The sequence below is a fragment of the Elephas maximus genome, chromosome 18 (assembly GCF_024166365.1).
Source record: "Elephas maximus indicus isolate mEleMax1 chromosome 18, mEleMax1 primary haplotype, whole genome shotgun sequence".
NCBI classification, from domain to species: Eukaryota; Metazoa; Chordata; class Mammalia; order Proboscidea; family Elephantidae; genus Elephas; species Elephas maximus.
The window spans coordinates 69,476,504-69,497,875 of record NC_064836.1 but is presented as its reverse complement, the minus strand read 5'-3'; the positions used below and the strand labels follow the sequence as shown (position 1 = coordinate 69,497,875).

At 40.3% G+C, this 21,372-nt stretch overlaps 1 protein-coding gene across 2 annotated transcripts in view; it reads left to right on the top strand.

The window, feature by feature from the left end:
• DCBLD2 (discoidin, CUB and LCCL domain containing 2) overlaps positions 1-21,372 on the top strand; it is a 107,837-nt gene that overhangs the window by 53,278 nt on the left and 33,187 nt on the right. For both annotated transcript variants that reach the window (XM_049858379.1, XM_049858378.1), the window contains exon 3: positions 7,485-7,622. In XM_049858379.1, coding sequence (XP_049714336.1) covers positions 7,485-7,622 — 138 coding nt within the window. The remainder of the gene's footprint in view (positions 1-7,484; positions 7,623-21,372) is intronic.

The following is a 21,372-nucleotide window of genomic DNA, read 5'->3' as shown; positions in this document are numbered from 1 at the left end:
ACCTGTCTGGGTGTGGGGTGTACAACATCGTAGCCTGGTGGAGGTTGCATGAGGGCACTAGGATCTCGTGCTTGTCTTTTGGCAGAGGTCCAGATGGCACCTGTCAGGATGTGGCTGGTGTTGCTGATGAGGTGATGTGTCTGTCCAGCTAGTGTCTGGGTGAGGGTGCAGGGAGTGTTCTCGCTGGTCACTGTGTTAGGCTGTGTGTGCACTGCCAGTTGCTGGGTAATTGGGATGAGGGTGCACAAGTCACCGGTTGCTGAAAAGTGGGTGACATTGGAGTTCGCACTGCTGGTCGCCAGGTAGGTGCAGGAGGGGAGGTCTTGCACCTCCAGTCACAGATCTGGTGGTGGGAGTGCATGTCACCCATCACCAGGCAGGGGTGAGTGGCGCAGGCACGAGCCTCTGGCCACAGGTCCCAATGGTGTGGGGCGGCGCACCATGAATTGATGAGTGAGTGGGGTGGCATGGAGGTGGGCGGGGTGGGCACAAACCTTCAGTCGCCGGTTTGATGGCATGGGAGCATGCACTGCGGATCATTGGGCAAGGGTGAGGGGAGCATGTTGCTGGTCACCTGGAAGGTGAAGGGGGGAGGGGGGAGCATGTACCCCCAGTCTCTGGCATGGGTACCAGGGTACTGCCCAGAGTGTAGTCAACAGTCAGCACCTGGTTCCAACCAAATATGAGAGGGGGGACTGTCCAGAGTCTCGTTGGTTGGAGAGTCTCTAGCCATCACTCCAGGTAGCCTCCACTCCTCGAGTGCCACTGCCCAAATGATCAGGGACTGCTGCTGGTGAGTAGTTTTGTCCCCGTTTTCTAGCTCCATCCCTGCTCTATGATCGCTTGGATCCCTAGGGCTCTTGCCTGCCTTTCTGCACTTTTTCTCCTTAGGCTCAGTTCATAGTCTGCTCACCTTGCTTAGCTCCGGGTTTGTCTACACGGTTTCCCTGTCTCCTGTTGGGGATTTTGTGAAGTTGCCTTCTTGTGCTCCTGACCCAGGAACACTGCTTACTTTGTCTCAAGATGGCCACACTGCACCAGGCCTGCTGGCAGGGCATATATGGTCCGTAAGTCTCCTTGTTCACTGTTTTCATTCAGTTTCTCCCTCTCTTCAGTGTTCAGTGAAATTCTTCATCCTTCCATTTGTTGTTCTGGGTTCCCAGATTATCTGTATCTGTTCCACTTGGTTTCTCGGCTCTTTGCTATAGGGGGACTTAATGGTGTGTGTGGAAACCCTGGTGGCGTAGTGGTTAAGTGCTACGACTGCTAAACCAAAGGGTCAGAAGTTCGAATCCGCCAGGCGCTCTGTGGGAACTCTATCGGGCAGTTCTACTCTGTCCTATAGGGTCGCTATGAGTCGGAATCGACTTGACGGCACTGGGTTTTGGGTAATGGTGTGTGTGACTAAGCCACCATCTCGGGCTGTCTCCCCATACGCTATTTTCTGGAAAGCTCTTTTGTTTATTCATAAGAATCCGTTAGTGATTTTAGCTGTCTTCGAGAGCCAGCATCACAGCCTGTTGTTGTTAGTTGCTTTTGAGTAGATTCCAACTTATGACCCCATGTGTACAGAGTAGAACTGCTCCATAGGGTTTTCGAGGCTGTGACCTTTCAGAAGTAAATCATCAGGCCTTTCTTCTAAGGACCGCTGGGTGGGTTTAACCAGCAGCCTTTTGCTGGGAGTCAATTGCTTAACCCTTTGCATCACCCAGGATTTCTCTCAGAGCCTATATAAAAGACCAAAAGCCAAACCCACCGCCATCTAGTTGATGCCGACTCATAGCAACCCCGTAGGGTTTCCAAGGCTGTAAATCTCTATGGAAGCAGACTGCCACGTCTTCCTTCGGTGGAGCCAATGGTGGTATAGAACTCCCGACCTTTCATTTAACAGTCTATCCCTTTAACCACTGTGGCACTGGTAGTTGTTGGCAATTAAATGCTTTATGTTGATTTATTAGTACCTCTAAATGGCCAAACTGGGGAAATGAGATTAACAAATTAGTGCGTTGCCTAGATTAGGATTATTTTTCCTTTATTTCCCCCATTTTTTTTTTTTTTTTGCCAAGTGCTTCATTACTTATATAATGGGGGGAGGGGAAACTTTGCTGAAAGAAGAACCAGGGGAGGAGAGAAGGCCAGTCATCTTGGTTGGAAATAAGGCAGAGGACAGATACGTATATAATACAGATTGAATTCACCCAAGCACCTAGGAAAGGTCAACTGTATTGCACTTTACTGTTTTTCTTTCCTTCCTGCCTTCTTCTCTCCCCTTCACTCGGTCCTTTCGTTCATTTCTTGTTTTCTGTCTCTCTTTTGAAAGATGACCCAGGCTTTAGCACTGCCTTTTTAGTTTCACAGAAGAGTAGTTGTGTGTGTTGGGGGGGGGGGTGTTTCTTCCATAGATTGTGTTTTATTCATATTTTAGAGGGCAAGGTAACTTCAAATAAGCCAATAAATACGAAGTGAAATTACAATGCCAATAGAAAATACTTTGTTTCTTTACCTATTGAAAAGATTAAAAAAAGCCAACTTAGAGATTTGTTTCACTTCAAGAATGTATTTTTGTCAAATTACTTATTTTGTTAGAGTACCTTTTCAGTCTAATAATTTGGAATTCCCTAGTATCAGTGCACATGGTGAACATTTATAGAGTAAAAACCCCTTTGAATGGCATGGTAAGTAGTCTTTAAAAATGATCTTTTCGATTTGTACCTAAAAGTGTCTGAAAAGACAGTATTTGTACTAAGCACCTTATTTGGGCTTATAATAAAATCACACATATAGATCCTTAAATGGCAAAGAACAGCTAGTGCTGATGAACCCAGATGAAACTGTTATTCACTTTTTCAAGTCAACTGGCTCGTGTAAATATTTTCTTTATATATTTTCTCTTGCCATTACCTATCCCCAATGGCCTGAAGATTTAATGTAATAGACAGTGGCTCTGCACATATTTGGGCTTCGCACATACTTTGGACATATTATCGGGAGGGACCAGTCCCTGGAGAAGGACACCATGCTTGGTAAAGTAGAAGGTCAGCGAAAAAGAGGAAGACCCCCAATGAGATGGATGGACACAGTGACTGTAACAATGGGCTCAACCATAACAACAACTGTGAGGATGGCGCAGGACCGGGCAGTGTTTTATTCTGTTGTACGTGGGGTTGCTGTGAGTCGGAACTGACTTGACAGCACCTAACAACAAACTAATAAATTACTTAGCTTCTAATAATATATTCAATCTTTGAAATAGTATTTGTAATAACGTGAAATATTACTTGTTTTTAATATTAGGCCATTTTTAAATATTTAGTATTTGTAAATAATACAGTATTGAATAATATTTCTCTTATGTTTACCAGTTATTTCTGAGTTACTTAGTATCAGGAAACTAGTCTGAGGATTTAATTATCTTTCTTCTTGTATATTCAGATAATGGCTGTTGTAGGGTTCTTTGATAGTATGCTTGAATGTTAACAATATTGATAGTTATATTTAAATTGCATTCAATATTTAGAAATAGAAGGTGCCTTTTTTTCATATGAGATATTTTTTAAAAAGAAAAGGATGAGCAAGACGTATAGTTTATATTGAGCACCTAGGTCAAGTGTGTGCCTTGTTTGGTATTTCTTTATTAAATACTAAATAAATCAATAAGTTCTTTGCTTTTGCATTGAGATTTTTATTTCACTAAAATTGTACATTGCTGTTTTAATTACCTGGTGCTGCTGTAACAGAAATACCATAAGAGGGTGGCTTTAACAAATAGAAATTTATCCTCTCACAGCTTCGGAGGCTAGAAGTCCAAACTCAGGGTGCTGGCCTCATGGGAACACCCTCTCTGTGGGCTCTGGAGGAAGGTCCCTGTCTCTTCTTCAGCAATCTCCACATGCTTTGGCATCTCTCCTCCCCCATCTCTGCTTCACTTGCTTGTCTGCTTAATCTCTTTTCTATCTCAAAAGAGATTGACTTAAAACACACTCTACACTAATTCTGTCTCATTTACATAACAAAGACAACCCATTACAGTTTCTTAAGATCCTTTTAGATTATTTTTCTTTAAATATTTTCCTAAAAGTTTTCTGTAGTGATCAAAGGGTAATACTGTCAATTTTAAGATTATGGATATAGTTCTCTGCATAACAGTTGTTCTCTGTGCCTTATACGGATAAAAATTAACTTGAAGGGCTTTTTTCCATCAATTTATGTAAGATCAATCTGACTGCAGACAGAAATACTGAACTTAGAATACTAAAGAGAGGAGTTTGAAAAACAGAAAGGTTTCAAACACAGTGTTACATAGAATAGAACACTATTTTTATCTCTATATGTTATTTAATTGAAATGTAGGTCTGAAATTATTCTCAACTGAAATAGTTTCTTCACTCTTAACTTTCTGACAGAATTGTCACTTATGCTTAAGATTGATTAAAAAAAAATTTTTTTTTTTGATTAATAATGGAAAATTATAATGCTTTAGAGAATTACATCTTGGAAGAAAAGCTTTATGTATGAAATCTTATGGACAGTGTTGAACATTTCAGAATCTGGATTTTGCTTTCACTGACAGCTTTCATTGTGGCTCTGGTTAAATTATTCTCATTATTTGGGGAGGGGGGAAGAAGTAGCTATTTTAGGTGTAAACGTATTCCTGTTGAGTTGATTCATACTCATAGTGACCCCATAGGACAGAGTATAACTGCCTTATAGGGTTTCCAGGGAGTGCTTGGTGGATGCAAACTGCCGACCTTATGATTAGCAGCTGAACTCTTAACCACTCTGCCACCGGGGAGTCTTAGTTTTAGATATATCTGCCTAAAACATAAAATACATTTAAAATAAATACAGTACTTTTTCAGTGGGAAGAAAAAAATAATTTTAGGGAGTAACTTATCTTAAAAAATTCTGACTGAATTAAAAAAAATTTATTTTTTATGTTTTGGAAATGGTGACTCAATTATAAATAGTTTCGCTATTTAAAGAAAAATACCTGTTTTGGAGGGTGGGTGGAAAAATATAGGTCAGTCTCTGCAAATAGTTATCTTAAAATGATGATGGCGGAGATTTAAGCAACATTTGAGGGCAAAAGTAGCGCTGTAAGAGTTCTAGATGATTTATACCAAAATACAAAATACTAACTGAAGTATTTTCTAATTTAGTTAGGGGATGAGACACCCCGTGGTATGATGGCAGAGAAACTGGAAGGGTAGTTGGAGCTGTGAAAGGAAGAGAGCAGCTAGACTTCTGCTAACCGGTGGGACCCCTCCCCCAGGTGCTACCACGGATCTCCCGCTCACCGGGAGAGACGGTCCTGCCGTCACTAAACGCTTCTGTTTGCAGCCCCGTAGGAAGCATCCTTAACTCCATTGCTTTTGAGTCGTGTGGGAAAAGTTTAGCAGTTTCTTAAAAAGCTTAAGAAACTGCTAAACTTTTCCCAAAATAGCCGTAATATTATTTGCAAATGCTTTCTCCCAGTCTGTGGCTTGTCTTTTCATTTTCATAATGGTATCTGTTGAAGAGCAAAATTTTGGTGAAATCCAGATTATCAGCTTTTTTTTTTTTTTTTTAATGGATTTTGCTTTTGGTGTTGAGTCACAGAAATCTTGCTGTTTTAACCCAAAGCCACAAAAATTTTTCCTATCTTATAAGAGTTTTATAATTTTAGCTCTTACTTTTAGGTCTGCGATCAGTCTTGACCTTATTTTTGTGTATGTTATGAAGTAAAGTCGTAGATTCTTTTTTTTTTTTTTTTTTGCATACTTATAACCGGTTGGTCTAGTTGAAAAGGACTCTCCTTTCCTTACTGAGTAAGTAGCCCTGGCACCTTTGTCAAAAATCAGTTGACCGTGTACATGGGTTTATTTCTGGACCTTAGCCTGCTCCATTGAGAGATACATGTATATATTTGTGTTTATTTATATATATTCCTATATATGTTTATACATGTATGTAACAATATTATACTATCTTGATTGTTACTGTAGCTTTATTAAGTAATTTCAAACTCAGGTGTGATCTAAGTCTTCAGTTTTCTTCTTTACTCAAATTGTTTTGGCAGTTCTAGGTCCTTTGCATTTCTCTATAAATTTTATGATTAACTTGTCAATTTCTATAAACAAAGCACTAAGATTTTTGTAGGAAGTGATTGCATCTAACCAATAGGTCAATTTGGGACAACTGACATCTTAACAATAATGAGTCTTCCAGTCCATGAACATGGTTTATCTCTTAATTTATTTAGTTCTTTAATTTTTCTAAGCAGTATTTTGTATTTTTTTAGTGTACTGGTTTTGAATTTGTTTTTAAAATTTTATCTCTGAGTATATTAATCTTTTTGGTACTATTTTAAATGGCGTTTCATTTCATATTGTTTGTAGTATATGGAGACTCTTACTAGTTATGGTAGTTTTTTTGTACATGCCTTGGAATTTTCTACTTACAAGGTCAAGTATTGTCCTTGAAAATATTACCCCTGAATGTCCACAATACAATTCAAGTGATGCTGCCACAGCTTAAAATATTTTTGAAATTCCGTGTTTAGAATTTGTCAGACAAGTTACCAATCACATAAGAAAATCCATTTTTATTGTTTATCAGTGGATATCTTACTCTATTTTTCTTCTTCCCCTTTTATCCTATTAAATTTAGATCTGTACTGGGGCCATGTTAGTTTTGACATGCCTACTAGACATTAAGAAGCCCTGGTGGCATAGTGGCTAAGCGTTTAGCTGCTAACCAAAAAGTTCAGCAGTTTCAACCCATCAGCTGCTCTGTGGGAGAAAGATGTGGCAGCCTGCTTTTATAAAGATCATAGCCGTGGGAAAACCCTGTGGGGGCAGTTCTACTCTGTCCTGTAGGGCCGCTTTGAGTCGGAATCAACGGCAGTGAGTTTGGTTTTGACTAGACATTATAGGGTAGAAATGGTATAGGCAGTGGATATGTGCATCTGAAGTTCAAGGAAAAGGCTCTGGATAGAGGTGTGAGTTTTCAGATCATAGTTAAAGCTGTGGTACTGGACAGTCACCTAAAAGAGTTGGCCAAAAGTCCAAGAATTCTGAAAAAGGACTTCCTGAGATCAGGGATCTAGGGGAGCCCAATGACAAGTATGTTAAGAATGCTGGTTGTCTGTCAGTTTGCTTGTGAGTCACCTGCCTGCTAGAAATGCTTTATAAGGTAATTTTGTAAAAATTTCTTGTTTAAAAGACTACATGGATTTTTCACAGGAAGTTGAATCTTCATAAAGTCAGTGATACCTGTATGGTTTTTTTGTTTGAGTTACTTGGATAGCTATTACTTAGCATTTAATTTTTTTCTCCAGAGTAATGTGATTTTTAATTGTTACTAGGTTTCTAATTTTATCCATCTTTTTATACGAATTTAATACCCAATTTGGAATATTATTCTAATTCTGTTATTATCTACATTCTAATTATCATAGATTTCATGAGAATCACATCAAATACCTGTTTTTCTTTCCTTCCTAGGCAAATATTGTGGTCTGGGCTTGCAAATGAACCATACAATTGAATCAAAAAGCAATGAAATTACAGTGCTATTCATGAGTGGAATCCATGTTTCTGGACGAGGATTTTTGGCTTCATACTCGGTTATAGATAAACAAGGTAATTTTTACATTTTACAGTGTTTCCCACATTTTTTATTTTTGAAAACAAAAACGAAATATTTCTCCAAAGACCTGTCTATCTGAGATTTGAAGAGAGCAGAAAGACTGACCAATTAACAACACATACATAAATTTGACAAAATTAGATCAGTTTCACAATTCCAAAAGTTAAAAGTGTATAAACGTTTACATAAAATCTATAAACTTCTCTTTCCTTAGGAGTGGAAATACTGAATCTTTACTTTTAGAAGATTGGAATATAAACTTATAGTGACTTTTAAATATCTGTCAATTATTGAAATGTATCATCTCAGTTTAAAGCTTTATTGTCCACAGCTCACTGTCACATAGTACTGTGTTAAAGATGACATTACCAGGTACATATGCATGTGTTCTCATTTTTCCCCAGCCTCAGCCTCAAAGGGGGAGAGACCAGTAAGGTAAAGAACACAAGTGAAATGATGATGGATTACCATCCTTTCAGTTTTACTTCCTGAAAGTCTTAGGTTGAATGATGAAAGGGTAAAAAATAAACAACTTGCTTCTTACTCTGCTTAAGTTTCTTTGTCTTAATGTCAAGTTTAATTACTTATTTTGATTGATAGTTTTCCTCTTTTTGTCTTTGTTATTAATCATTGAGTTCATGGTTTCTGGAAAATAAGTATTTTCCTCCCTTCAAAAAATAGTCCTACTGGGCCAAAAGCAGAGAAGTTTCCGGGATAAACTGAATGCTTCGAAGGTCAGTGGTGCAAGGGCGGGGGGTTTGGGGACTATGGCTCAAGGGGACTTCTAAGTCAATTGGCATAATAAACTCTATTATGAAAACATTCTGCATCCCACTTTGAACTGTGGCGTTTGGGGTCTTAAATGCCAACAAGCGGCCATCTAATATGCATCAACTGGTCTCAACCCACCTGGATCAAAGGAGAATGAAGAACACCAAGGTCACATGATAACTATGAGCCCGAGACAGAAGGGGCCACATGAACTAGAGACTTACATCATCCTGAGACTAGAAGAACTAGATGGTGCCTGGCCACAACTGATGACTGCCCTGACAGGGAGCCGAACAGAGAACCCCTGAGGGAGCAGGAGATCAGTGGGATGCAGACCCCAAATTCTCATAAAAAGACCAGACTTAATGGTCTGACTGAAACTAGAAGAATCCCAGCAGTCATGGTCCCCAAACCTTCTGTTGGCCCAGGACAAGAACCATTCCCGAAGACAACTCATCAGACATGGGAAGGGAGTGGACAATGGGTTGGAGAGAGATGCTGATGAAGAGTGAGCTACTTGTATCAGGTGGACACTTGAGACCGTGTTGGCATCTCCTGTCTGGAGGGGAGATGGGAGGGTAGAGAGGATTAGAAACTGGCAAAATGGTCACGAAAGGAGAGACTGGAAGAAGGGAGCGGGCTGACTCATTAGGGGGAGAGTAAATGGGAGTATGTAGTAAGGTGTATATAAGCTTATATGTGAGAGACTGGCTTGATTTGTAATCTTTCACTTGAAGCACAACAAAAATTATTAAAAAAAAAAAAAAAGTCCTAATTTGGGTATTTAAGTTATGGAGCTATCTAATCCACAGAAGCCTGAATTGCCTGCATTAAAGTTACTTAAGAATTGACAATGATCTCGGATAGCAGAATCAGTATGTTGTAGACTTACATACTTCTGTGCCAAATTTCTATTAGCTACGTCACTATTTCAGATAAATCGTAGCTTCCAGACTTTAACCAGCAACCTCATTGTTGTAACAGCTTCCAAGGTTGTTACCCAGGAGTCTCTTGAGTTCTTACTTTGTTGCATGGCTTTGCCTCATCCATCAAGCATTTGTTTTGACATGGAGTGATTTGGCTAAACTATATTCCAGAGAACACTGGTTGGGTTTCTTATTACTTCTTGGGTGGCCTTTCGGTCACAATTTCTTGGATTGATTCATTCATTTGAAGGCTAAGTTGGCTTTGGTTGAGAGTCCCAGTTTGGTTCCACCCAGAAAACTTAGCTGCCACACTGAATTCCTTGAATATTTTCAAGGAACATTACTCCGTGTCACCAGCTTAGCAACCTAGTTCAAGGTTTAGAGTATTTTGGGAATGAAAAGATTGAAAAATCTTACTTCAACAGCTTCTTTATTTGTTACACTCTCATGAAAGTTTCTTAACCTTATAAAACTCTGGCTGGTAAAGTTATGATTTTTTGTGAGATAGACTAATTTTTGTTACTTTGTGAAAGAGCCCATTGTAAAATTATACTCTCTTCAATCCCTTATTTCCTGCTATCTGCCTGGCACTGAGAATTTGGTAATAAAACAGACACAATCCCAACTTCATGAGGTTTATAGTTCAGGGCTGGGGGTAAAAAAAAGACATTAAACAAGTGGTTACTTAATTACAACTATGATTTGCACCGTAAAGGAAGAGTTCAGGAGGCCAGAGGGGTATGAGGAATGGGAGATTAAGAAAGAGTGAAGGCTTTCTGAGGAAGCCACCTTTAAGCTGAGAACTCAAGGATAAGATGGAGATTCCAAGTAGACAAGGAAGAGAGACATTATAGGGAAGGGAACGGCAGGTGCAAAGGCCTTCTGGTGGGAAGGAGGTTCGGGGGAACTAGAGAAAGAGCCAGCAGAGCTGAAGTGGAGTGAGTGTGGGTGAGTAGGTGACAGTAGTCAGGGCCTCAGAGAAAATAGGAAGGTTGGGCTTTTTCCTACGAGTGCGTGCGTGGAAGCAGTCAAAGGAGAGTAGTGATATGACTGGATTTACATTTTTGTTTGTGCTTATGCCCTTTCCTGATCTGTGGAAAGTGGGTGGAGGAGAGGTAGGAGTAAACGCAGGGAGACCAGTAGAGAGGCGATTAGAGGAGACCAGATCAGACATGATTGAATTATGAGGTCTGACACATGCAGTTCTAGAGTTATCTCGGTTTTTAAAGATTTAAGAATTAGACATTTCTTCAAAAAGGAAATATTTCAAAAAGTTAGGATTTGTCCTGCCTGAGTTTAAATTGTAGCAAGGAGCCTGTGGACATGAGGAAATCCTCTTGGATGAAGCTCTAAACTACTAATCCCCCAGCTGTATCTAGGGAACTGCCCATGGGTTCCTCTTCCATTGTGGTTTCTAGTTTTTGTGACCTTTATGGTTTTATCCCTCTCTGTTATTTTTAATGATTTTGCGTAGTAATTTCCAACCTTTTTTTTTTTTTTTTTACTACCAGCTATCTCTCTTAATTTTTACCTATGTACCTCATTTTCGAAAGATTGTGTCTACCAGTGAAAGGAGAAGTTTACTGTTGAGTAGTAATAAATAAACACTGACACTTCAGTCATTGTGAGAGGACTGATAGTCTACTCTGAGCTGGCATAATTCCAGTAAATTCCAACCAGACTTCCTGAAAAATTAAAAAATGTTTGTGAACCCTACAGGGATCCTGGACATCATATTAGCAACATCTGTTTAGAAGTTCTACAGAGAGAAACTCCCAAGTTACTGCTAGTCTTACTGAGAGAGGCAGAACCGACTTACTTATCTAGTGCTGCTGTAACAGATACCACAAGTGGGTAGCTTTAATAAACAGAAATTTGTTTTCTCACAGTTTAGGAGGCTAGAAGTCTGAATTTAGGGTGCTGGCTCCAGGGGAAGGCTTTCTCTCTCTGTCAGATGTGGAAGAAGGTCCTTGTCTCTGAGCTTCTGTTCCTGGGTGATCTTAACCTGACTTGCCATCCCTCTTCCCCCATCTCTACTTTGATTGCTTGTTTAAACTCTTATATCTCAAAAGAGATTGACTCAAGGTAACACCCCACACTGATCCTGCCTCATTAGCATAACAAGACAACCCATTCTCAAATGGGACTATAACCGCAGGCATACAAGTTGGGATTTACAACACATATTTTTGGGGGGGGGTGGGACGCAGTTCAGTCCATAACACCAGCCATTCAGAGGTCCTGATATTTTCATTCTACAAAGTAAATTAAAACCGTAGTATTTACCCTTGGACCTGAAAAATAAAGTAGATGAATAATCTAAATTCCTAGTTTTGAGTCTCTACTTGAACATTAAAAAAAAAAAAAATTGGCTGATTTCTAGGAAGAGCTTAGATTCCTGGGATGATTCTGAGCGTTGATTGATTGATTAAGGAAGTTTCATTACAGAACATTGAGCTCAGAAGCCATACCTGTATTTGCATTGAAAGCTTCCAGCCCTTCGAGGCAGCATCTGTTTTCTGTGTACCCTAAGCTGGTGCGTATATGTGCCTGTGCAGTTGGATAGTGGTTGTCCTGATATTGTAGAAAATAAATCATTGTTTCCTAGGAAATACTGTGCTTCGTTACTTTAGATTTCACCAATCCAGAATTCTGTCATGGTCAGCCTGATCTAAAGTTTACCTTTATTTTTGTGTAGAAAAAATAATAAATAAAACATCATGTGAAACTTGAACTGAAACTATCCCTTGAAGTCATCTTTTAACTAAATAAAAAAAAAAAGGGTTTTTTTTTTTTTTTTTAATAGGTTAGCTCAAAAAGTTAAGGTCACCCTTGAGTACTGTGCTTTTGTAAAAAATTATTCTTGTGAGACCAGATGGTCGTTACTCTAAAACATGGATGAGTAGGTTGGGGGGGAGGGCAGTGAAGCTAAGTTACTGGGAATGGAACATCTAGATGGGAAATAATGGGAATGTTGACACAATGTGAAGATTGTAACCATTGTCACCGAGCCACGTATGTGTAGAAATTGTTGAATGGGAACCTGTTTTGCTGTGTACGCTTTCACCAAAAATATATTTAAAAAAATGCCATGTAAATAAAAACACTAAATGTGTATGTTAACATGCTTTCTAACTGAAATTCATAAGCACTTGTTCATTCCTTGCGTATTGACCCCTTAGACTCTGATAACAGTGTGCTTAAGGCCTGCGAACAGCTGAACCTGGAAAATAGTCCTGTTTGACAGGTTCTTATTGCTATATGATAGATTATTTTTGGAATTAGAGAACACCAATAGTATAAAATTTTTCTGATTGCTACATTCTTTAACCACATTTTTTGTAAATATTTTGCATTGCTTCTGTTTATACAGAGTACATCAACTTGTCAATGAAACAAGGCAAAATAAAGAACTCATTTCTAATGAAGTCCAAATTTCTGTATCTGGTTAGTTTTTTTCTAGAGAATATTCTTGGTTTTGAAATTAGGGCATGAATTCCTGAGATCGTTTACCACCGAAATTGTACAATAATTTTATAGACTCCTTTTTGTTTTGTTTTACACTTAGTTCTTTTTGAAGCCCTGGTGGCACAGTGCTTAAGAGCTCAGCTGCTAACCAAAAGGTCAGCAGTTCAAATCCACCAGCTGCTCCTTGTATACCCTGTGGGCCAGTTCTACTCCATCTTGTAGCATCACTATGAGTCGGAATCAATTTGATGGCAACGGGTTTCGTTTTTTTTTTTGTTGTTGTTCTTGTTGCTGGGTGCCATCGTGTTGATTCCAACTCATATGACCTCATGTGAAGGAGTAAAACTGTCCCATTAGGTTTTCTTGGCTGTCATCTTTACAGAAGCAGACCCCAGATCTTTCTCCTGCAGAGCCACTCGGTGGGTTCAAACCGCTAACCTTTTGTTTAGCAGCCGAGTGCTTAACTGTCTAGGTTTGGATTTTTTTAAGTTTTTGTATTGTGTTCCTGATTTTTCTTATTGTTGTATCTAGCAAACACTTTTCAAGTCTTAAGCCATTTAGTAGAATTTTATTAATTCTCAGTTCACATTAATATCTCTAGATGTATCTTTGTTTACACACAAAAATGAATATATATGTGTGTGTATGTGATATAATATACCTACAGAAAAATATCTGTATTTGGTGTCAGTTTGTAGAACAAAGGTTCTAATGAGTGTTACCGGTTTTGCAGAGAAGGTGTGTATTAAAAAAAAATTAACTTGTTAAGATGGCTGACACAAGAGACATTTAAACTTTTATGGGATAGCATTTCTTCCAAGGTGGCAGATAAACAACCTTGAAGAGCACCTTAATGATTTTCGTGTTTAATTTTTTAGTTACTTAGGAAATCCTGGTGGTGTAGTGGTTAAGTGCTACAGCTGTTAACCGAAAGGTTGGCAGTTCAAATCCACCAGGCACTCCTTAGAAACTATGGAGCAGTTCTACTCCGTCCTATAGGGTCGTTGACTCAGAATTGACTCAGTGGCAGCGGGTTTGGTTTCGGTTTTCAGGAATACTGTGAAGGGACTAGGTTTGTGTTCGTGTTATCTTGTGCTATTCAGTGGCTTCATTTATTCACAGTTGCTTATTAATGTGAATGTATTTATTAGTGTCCTGGATACTGAGTAGGTCACAAAGTATGCAATCTGTTGTTATGTCTTATATCCATTATTTTAATATATAGGAATTTAGGCTTAGAGAGGGTTTGATTTGACCTAGTTAACCACATGTACCTGATAGCCCATCACACTTCATAGCTTATTATTGGGGCTACAGAGCCATACCTATACCATCCCTAAGAAAGCATTGGTTTATTTTCACTTAGAAGAAATTTCCTGAGCTCCTTCTGTGTACTCAGCTTCCATGGATGACATTGTAATCTTAGTAACAGAAGTGTAAGACATAATCCACTCTTAGTATGGAAAAGGAGATCATGTAAAAATACCTAGAATAGTATCTGCCAGTCAGTATATGTTCAATAAATGTTAGTTGACTCTGAATCACAGCAGATTACATTATATATGTAAATTTCCCTTAACAAAATGGCTGACTGTATAAATCAATGCTGGGTTCCTATCCTGGAAACAAGGTCACAAAGAAATATTGTCAGGAGAATTTGGCAGCAAGACGAGCCTTATCCCACATCCTCTAGCACTTGAACAGAGTAGCTCTCCACACACCCAGTCATAAAATTACAAACAAGGTGTGAATTATGGAAACAAGACTTCATTCCCCTTTAGGCTCGGGGAAATTGGTTATTTAAAGAAATTTAGAACAAATAGGGGAGTTTATTGTAGGTATCCATTGTCTTGCTTCTTCCTGTTTTTTTCTTTCTGGTAAATAAATACAGTAACCTTTAGAAGTAGTGCTTTGTACTTTCCTGAGTTAGAATAAGTGCAGGCACTCAGGCTCTGCTTCCTGCAGAAGTAAATGGGCGGCTTCAGCTGGGTGAAAATTACACCCTGCTGCTGTGGTGTCCCACTGTCATGAGTGATGCGTGCTGTCACTGTGTGAGAGTCTTCAGTTCAGTCAGTGGTGTCCCACTGTCGTGAGTGATGCGTGCTGTCACTGTGTGAGAGTCTTCAGTTCAGTCAGTGGTGTCCCACTGTCATGAGTGATGCGTGCTGTCACTGTGTGAGAGTCTTCAGTTCAGTCAGTGGTGTCCCACTGTCGTGAGTGATGCGTGCTATCACTGTGTGAGAGTCTTCAGTTCAGTCAGTGGTGTCCCACTGTCGTGAGTGATGCGTGCTGTCACTGTGTGAGAGTCTTCAGTCAGTGGTGTCCCACTGTCGTGAGTGATGCGTGCTGTCACTGTGTGAGAGTCTTCAGTTCAGTCAGTGGTGTCCCACTGTCGTGAGTGATGCGTGCTGTCACTGTGTGAGAGTCTTCAGTTCAGTCAGTGGTGTCCCACTGTCGTGAGTGATGCGTGCTATCGCTGTGTGAGAGTCTTCAGTTCAGTCAGTGGTGTCCCACTGTCGTGAGTGATGCGTGCTATCGCTGTGTGAGAGTCTTCAGTTCAGTCAGTGGTGTCCCACTGTCGTGAGTGATGCGTGCTGTCACTGTGTGAGAGTCTTCAGTTCAGTCAGTGGTGTCCCACTGTCGTGAGTGATGCGTGCTATCGCTGTGTGAGAGTCTTCAGTTCAGTCAGTGGTGTCCCACTGTCGTGAGTGATGCGTGCTGTCACTGTGTGAGAGTCTTCAGTTCAGTCAGTGGTGTTCCACTGTCGTGAGTGATGCGTGCTGTCACTGTGTGAGAGTCTTCAGTTCAGTCAGTGGTGTCCCACTGTCGTGAGTGATGCGTGCTGTCACTGTGTGAGAGTCTTCAGTTCAGTCAGTGGTGTCCCACTGTCGTGAGTGATGCGTGCTGTCACTGTGTGAGAGTCTTCACTTCAGTCAGTGGTGTCCCACTGTCGTGAGTGATGCATGCTGTCACTGTGTGAGAGTCTTCAGTTCAGTCAGTGGTGTCCCACTGTCGTGAGTGATGCGTGCTATCGCTGTATGAGAGTCTTCACTTCAGTCAGTGGTGTCCCACTGTCGTGAGTGATGCGTGCTATCGCTGTGTGAGAGTCTTCAGTTCAGTCAGTGGTGTCCCACTGTCGTGAGTGATGCGTGCTATCGCTGTGTGAGAGTCTTCAGTTCAGTCAGTGGTGTCCCACTGTCGTGAGTGATGCGTGCTATCGCTGTGTGAGAGTCTTCAGTTCAGTCAGTGGTGTCCCACTGTCATGAGTGATGCGTGCTATCGCTGTGTGAGAGTCTTCAGTTCAGTCATAAACACAAAGTTGAGGGTATTGAGGAACATGTAAAATAATATATTTCACACTCCTTTGATCTCAGAAATAACCAGTGCTGTCAATCGAAAATATATCTTAGCATCCAATTTGCTGATATTTTTTGATCGATTTGTTAACTTATGAAGTATTATATTATGTATGATATTGTGTATGGGTCTACCTAACATTTCATGTTTAAATAAATTCTCCGAGAAATAGTTATAAAGTTCTTCAACCTTTGGAATTATTATATGCTGGAAACGTTTGAAATTATACTTAAATTAAAAAACAGAAAAAATATATATAGGATATCGATTATGGTGCCTAGTAATACTGCTGACTAAGCTCTCTCAGAAAATCCAGCATTAGTATCGTGAAATCTTTCACCGTGTTGTCAGTGATTGGCTTACCTTTCTTTTTGTATTCTCTGATACTTTTCCTCACTGTCGGGTTCTGTATATTCCTACCTTCGGGGCCCTTCATGAGGCTTACCTCCTCTAGAAAGCCTTCTAGGGTTAAAACCAAACCAGCGGGTTCCAGAAGGTAGATATTGGAGAAACACAGAGGTTCTCTTTGTAAGGATTGTGATTGCACTCATTCTGAGTTGGACTTGACTGTTAAGACGAGTGTAGAGTCTACACTGTAGATGCTGACTCCACCTTGGGCTGCACAAGGAAGAGGGGATGCTTGGTCAGGCTGCCCTCTGCTGCTCTGTAAGTCTTACTTACAGCACCAAATGGCATATGTTATTGGTGGCTGTTGTTAGCTGCTTCCATGGATGAACGACCTTGTCATATTTGTTAAGAGAAACATAAGATGTAATCACCACTCTTGGTATGTACGAGGAGATCACGTAAAAATACCTAGTATAGTATCTGCCACTTAGTACATGTTCAGTAAATGTTAGTCACCCCTGATTTGTGGCGACCCCACGTACACCAGAACAAGACATCCCCACGATCAGCTGTGGATCAGATTGTTGTGATCCACTGGGTTTTCCTTGGCTGATTTTTGAAAGTAGGTCACCAGGCCTTTCTTCCTAGATTATCCCAGCCTGGAAGCTCTGCCGAAACCTGTTCAGCATCACAGGAACACGCAGTCCACCGCGGACAGACGGGTGGTGGCTGTGTATGAGCTGCACTGGCCGGGAGTCAAACCCAGACCTCATGTATGGGGTGTGACAGTTCCACCACTGAACCACCAGTGCCTCAGAGGAAGTACATCATGTGTTTAATATTTTGTGTAGTAACATCTGGAAACCCTGGTGATGTAGTGGTTAAGTGCTACGGCTGCTAACCAACAGGTCGGCAGTTCAGATCCACCAGGTGCTCCTTGGAAACTATGGGGCAATTCTACTCTGTCCTCTAGGGTTGCTATGAGTCAGAATCGACTCAGTGGCAGTGGGTTTGGTTTGGGTTTTTTGGTAGTAACATCTGTGTTGGAAACCCTGGTGGCGTAGTGGTTAAGTGCTACAGCTGCTAACTAAGAAGGCTGGCAGTTCGAATACACCAGGCACTCCTTGGAAACTCTATGGGGGCAGTTCTACTCTGTCCTATAGTGTCGCTATGAGTCGGAATCGACTTCACGGCAACGAGTTTTTGGTTTGGAACATCTGTGTTACAAATATTCTTTGATACGTATTAAATGTTTGATTAATAAATTTTTAAATCCTGTGCGTAGCTTCTCAGTTAAGTATGTAGTGAATTAAATATTGCCCTGCTCTTTGAGTGTATCTTCAATTTTCGGGTATTGTATTGTTAGTTGCCGTCACTTTGTCTCCCACTCATGGCGACGCCATGTGTGCAGCATGGAACTGCTTTGAAGGATTTTCAAAGCTGTGACCTTTCTGAAGCAGATTGCCAGGCCTGTGTTTTGAGGTGCCTCTGGGTGGGTTCAAACTGCCAGCCTTTCGGTTAGTAGTCAAGCGCTTAACTGTTGGTGCCATACACCTCGTACCCTGCTCCCGTACGTATTTTAGAGTTTTAATCAGTTGTCACCATCTCAGTAAGGCCTATGCTAGCCACTGCATCTAAAATTGCAACCCCCCCCAACTTTTCCTAACTTCCTTCCTTGCTTCATTTTCCTGTACCTGTCACCTTTTAACATACTATATGTGTTTTTTTTTTACTAATATGCATATTTTCTTTTTTCTTCCAACTGGAAGTACACTCCCAATACACGGGGATTTGTATCTGATTTGTCCTTTTATCTCTAGCACCTAGAGAACACCTGGTCATAATACATGCTTATTAAATATTTGTCCAATGAATGAGTGAACAAATGAATAAACAAAGGAACTGGGTACAGTGATACCCAGTGGGTAGCTCTTTGTGGTTTTGATTTGCATTATCCTGATGGCTAATGATGTTGAGCATTTTTTCATCTTCTTTATTTTTTTTTTTTAAAAAAATGTTCAGATCCTTTGCCCATTTCTGATTGAATTGTTTGTCTTTTTATTGTTAATTGTAATAGTTCTTTATGTATTCTGGATTCTGGACTCTTTATTTTTATTATGCTTTAAGTGAAACTTTACAAATCAAGTCAGTCCCTCAGACAAAAATTTATATATACGTTGCTATATACTCCTAGCTGTTCTCCCCCTAATGAGACAGCACACTCCTTCTTTCCACCCTCTATTTCTGTGTCCACTCAGCCAGCTTCTGACCCCCTCTGCCTTTTCAGCTCCCCTCCAGACAGGAGCTGCCCACCTAGGCTCATGTGTCTACTTGATCGAAGAAGCTCACTCCTCACCAGTATCATTTTCTATCCGATAGTCCAGTCCAATCCCTGTCTGAAGAGTTGGTTTTGGGAATGGTTCCTGTCTTGGGCTAACAGAAGGTCTGGGGACCATGACCTCTGGGGTCCTTCTAGTCTCAGCCAGACCATTAAGTCTGGTCTTTTTATAAGAATTTGAGTTTGCATCCCACTGTTACCCTTTTCTCTCAGGGGTTCTCTGTCGTGTTCCTTGTCAGGGCAGTCATCGGTTGTAGCCAGGCACCATCTAGTTCTTCTGGTCTCAGGCTGATGTAGTCTCTGGTTTATGTGGCCTTTTCTGTCTCTTGGGCTTATAATTATCTTGTGTCATTGGTGTTCTTCGTTCTCCTTTGCTCCCAGTGGGTTGAGACCAATTGATGAATTTTAGATGGCTGCTTGCTAGCGTTTAAGACCCCAGATGTCCCTCTCTAAAGTGTGATGCAGATGTTTTCTTAATAGATTTTATTATGCCATTTGATCTAGATGTCCCCTGAAACCATGGTCCCCAAACCCCTGCCTCTGCTACACTGGCCTTCGAAGCATTCAGTTTATTCAGGAAACTTCTTTGCTTTTGGCTTAGTCCAGTTGTGCTGACCCCTCCTGTGTTGTGTGTTGTCTTTACCATCACCTAAAATAGTTCTTGCCTACTATCTAATTGGTGAATACCCCACTCCCTCCCTCCCTCCTCACTCTCATAACCGTCAAAGAATATTTTCTTCTCTGTTTAAACTATTTTTTGAGTTCTTATAATAGTGGTTTCATACGATATTTGTCCTTTTGCAACGGACTAATTTCACTCAGCATAATGTCTTCCAGGTTCCTCCATGTTAAGAAATGTTTCACGGGTTGGATTCGGACTCTTATCAAGAGCCTTGGTAATGTAGTGATTAAGAGCTTGGCTGCTAACCAAAAAGCCAGCAGTTCAAATCCACTAGCTGCACCTTAGAAACCCTGTGGAGCAGTTTTGCCCTGTCCTATAGGGTCGCTATGAGTCGAAACCAACTTGACAGCACCTAACAACAACAGACTCTTATCAGATAAATTAATCGTAAATATTTTCTCCTATTCTGTGGGTTATCTTTTACTCTCTTGATACTGTCTTTTGAAGCACAATTTTTTAATTTTGATAAATTTCAATTTATTTTTTCTTTGGTTACTTGTACTTTTAGTGTCCTCTCTAAGAAACATTTCTCTAATCCAAGGTCACAGAGATTTACTCTTATGTTTTCTTCTAAAGGTTTTCTGTTTTAGCTCTTATATTTAGATCCATTTTGAGTTCATTTTTGTATTTAGTAAGTGAGGTAGGGGTGCAACTTCATTCTTTTGCGTGTGACTATCCAGTTATCCTGATGACATTTGTTGAAAAGACTATTCTTTCCTCCATTAAATTTTGAAAATCACTTAACTATAAATGTGAAGGTTTATTTGTAGACTCTCAATTCTATTCCATTTATTGTGGTAGCGTCGTATACATTGCTGTATAAGTCTGAAGCAGGTGGTTACTTCTGACCACTGTTCATCCTGCCCGAGCTCATGGTCTTATCTGAGAGCCTTGCAATAATAGCTGGGAGGCTGTTTTCTTGGGAGTAGCCTTCAAGAAAGACACATATTAAAGCTTAATTCCCTGTTCAATTTATCTTTTATTTTCTTTGCTTCCATACAATTATAAAGGTCAAAGTCTGTAATCATTGCTTTCTTTCTCTGGTTTCAGTCTTCTTGGCTGTGTTTGTGACTGTCCATTTTCACTTTCTGTTTTCCTCATAGGGAGCTCTTCTGAGCCCTCATGGAATTTGAGAACAAGATCAATGAGTTACACCTTTGCTTGGCGTAATTTGGATTTTCAGCATAGTGTGGACTTGTAACCAAAGCCTTGTTCTGATCAAGTCTGTCTATAACTGAGCAGCCTTCTGGCATGTGACCCAAAGATAATGTGGCCAGCTGTCACTAGTGGTCTCCTGTGGCTTGAATGCCGTGGTAGACCACAGAAGTACCTTTCTTTATATCCCAGGCTACTAATCTCAGAAGTTCAACTTCTAGTCTTAGAAGTTGAAAATTCTTTTGGTGCAGCGGGAAAGTGGAAAATCAGTTTTTTATTGATCCTGTGTAAAGATGGTCAGGGATAAGTAGAGTGTAGGTAATTCAGTTTTTTGTTTCCTTTTCCCAGTCAGTAAACCAGGTAGGAGTGAGCTCCGATCTAGGCAAATATTCTCTTAAACTCCAAAAACAGAGATTTAACTTAATCTTTATTCAACTACATATTGAATACCTGTGATATGTTGTTGTTTGTTAGGTGCTTTTGAGTGAATTCCAACTCATAGCAACCCTGTGTACGACTGAACGAAATGCTACCTGGTCCTGAGCCATCTTCACAGTCATGGCTGTGTTTGATCCCATTGTTGTAGCCACTGTGTCAGTCCATCTTGTTGAGGGTCTTCTTCTTTTTCACTGACTCTCTACCAAGCATGATGCCCTTCTCCAGGGACTGGTCCTTCCTGACAACATGTCTAAAGTACA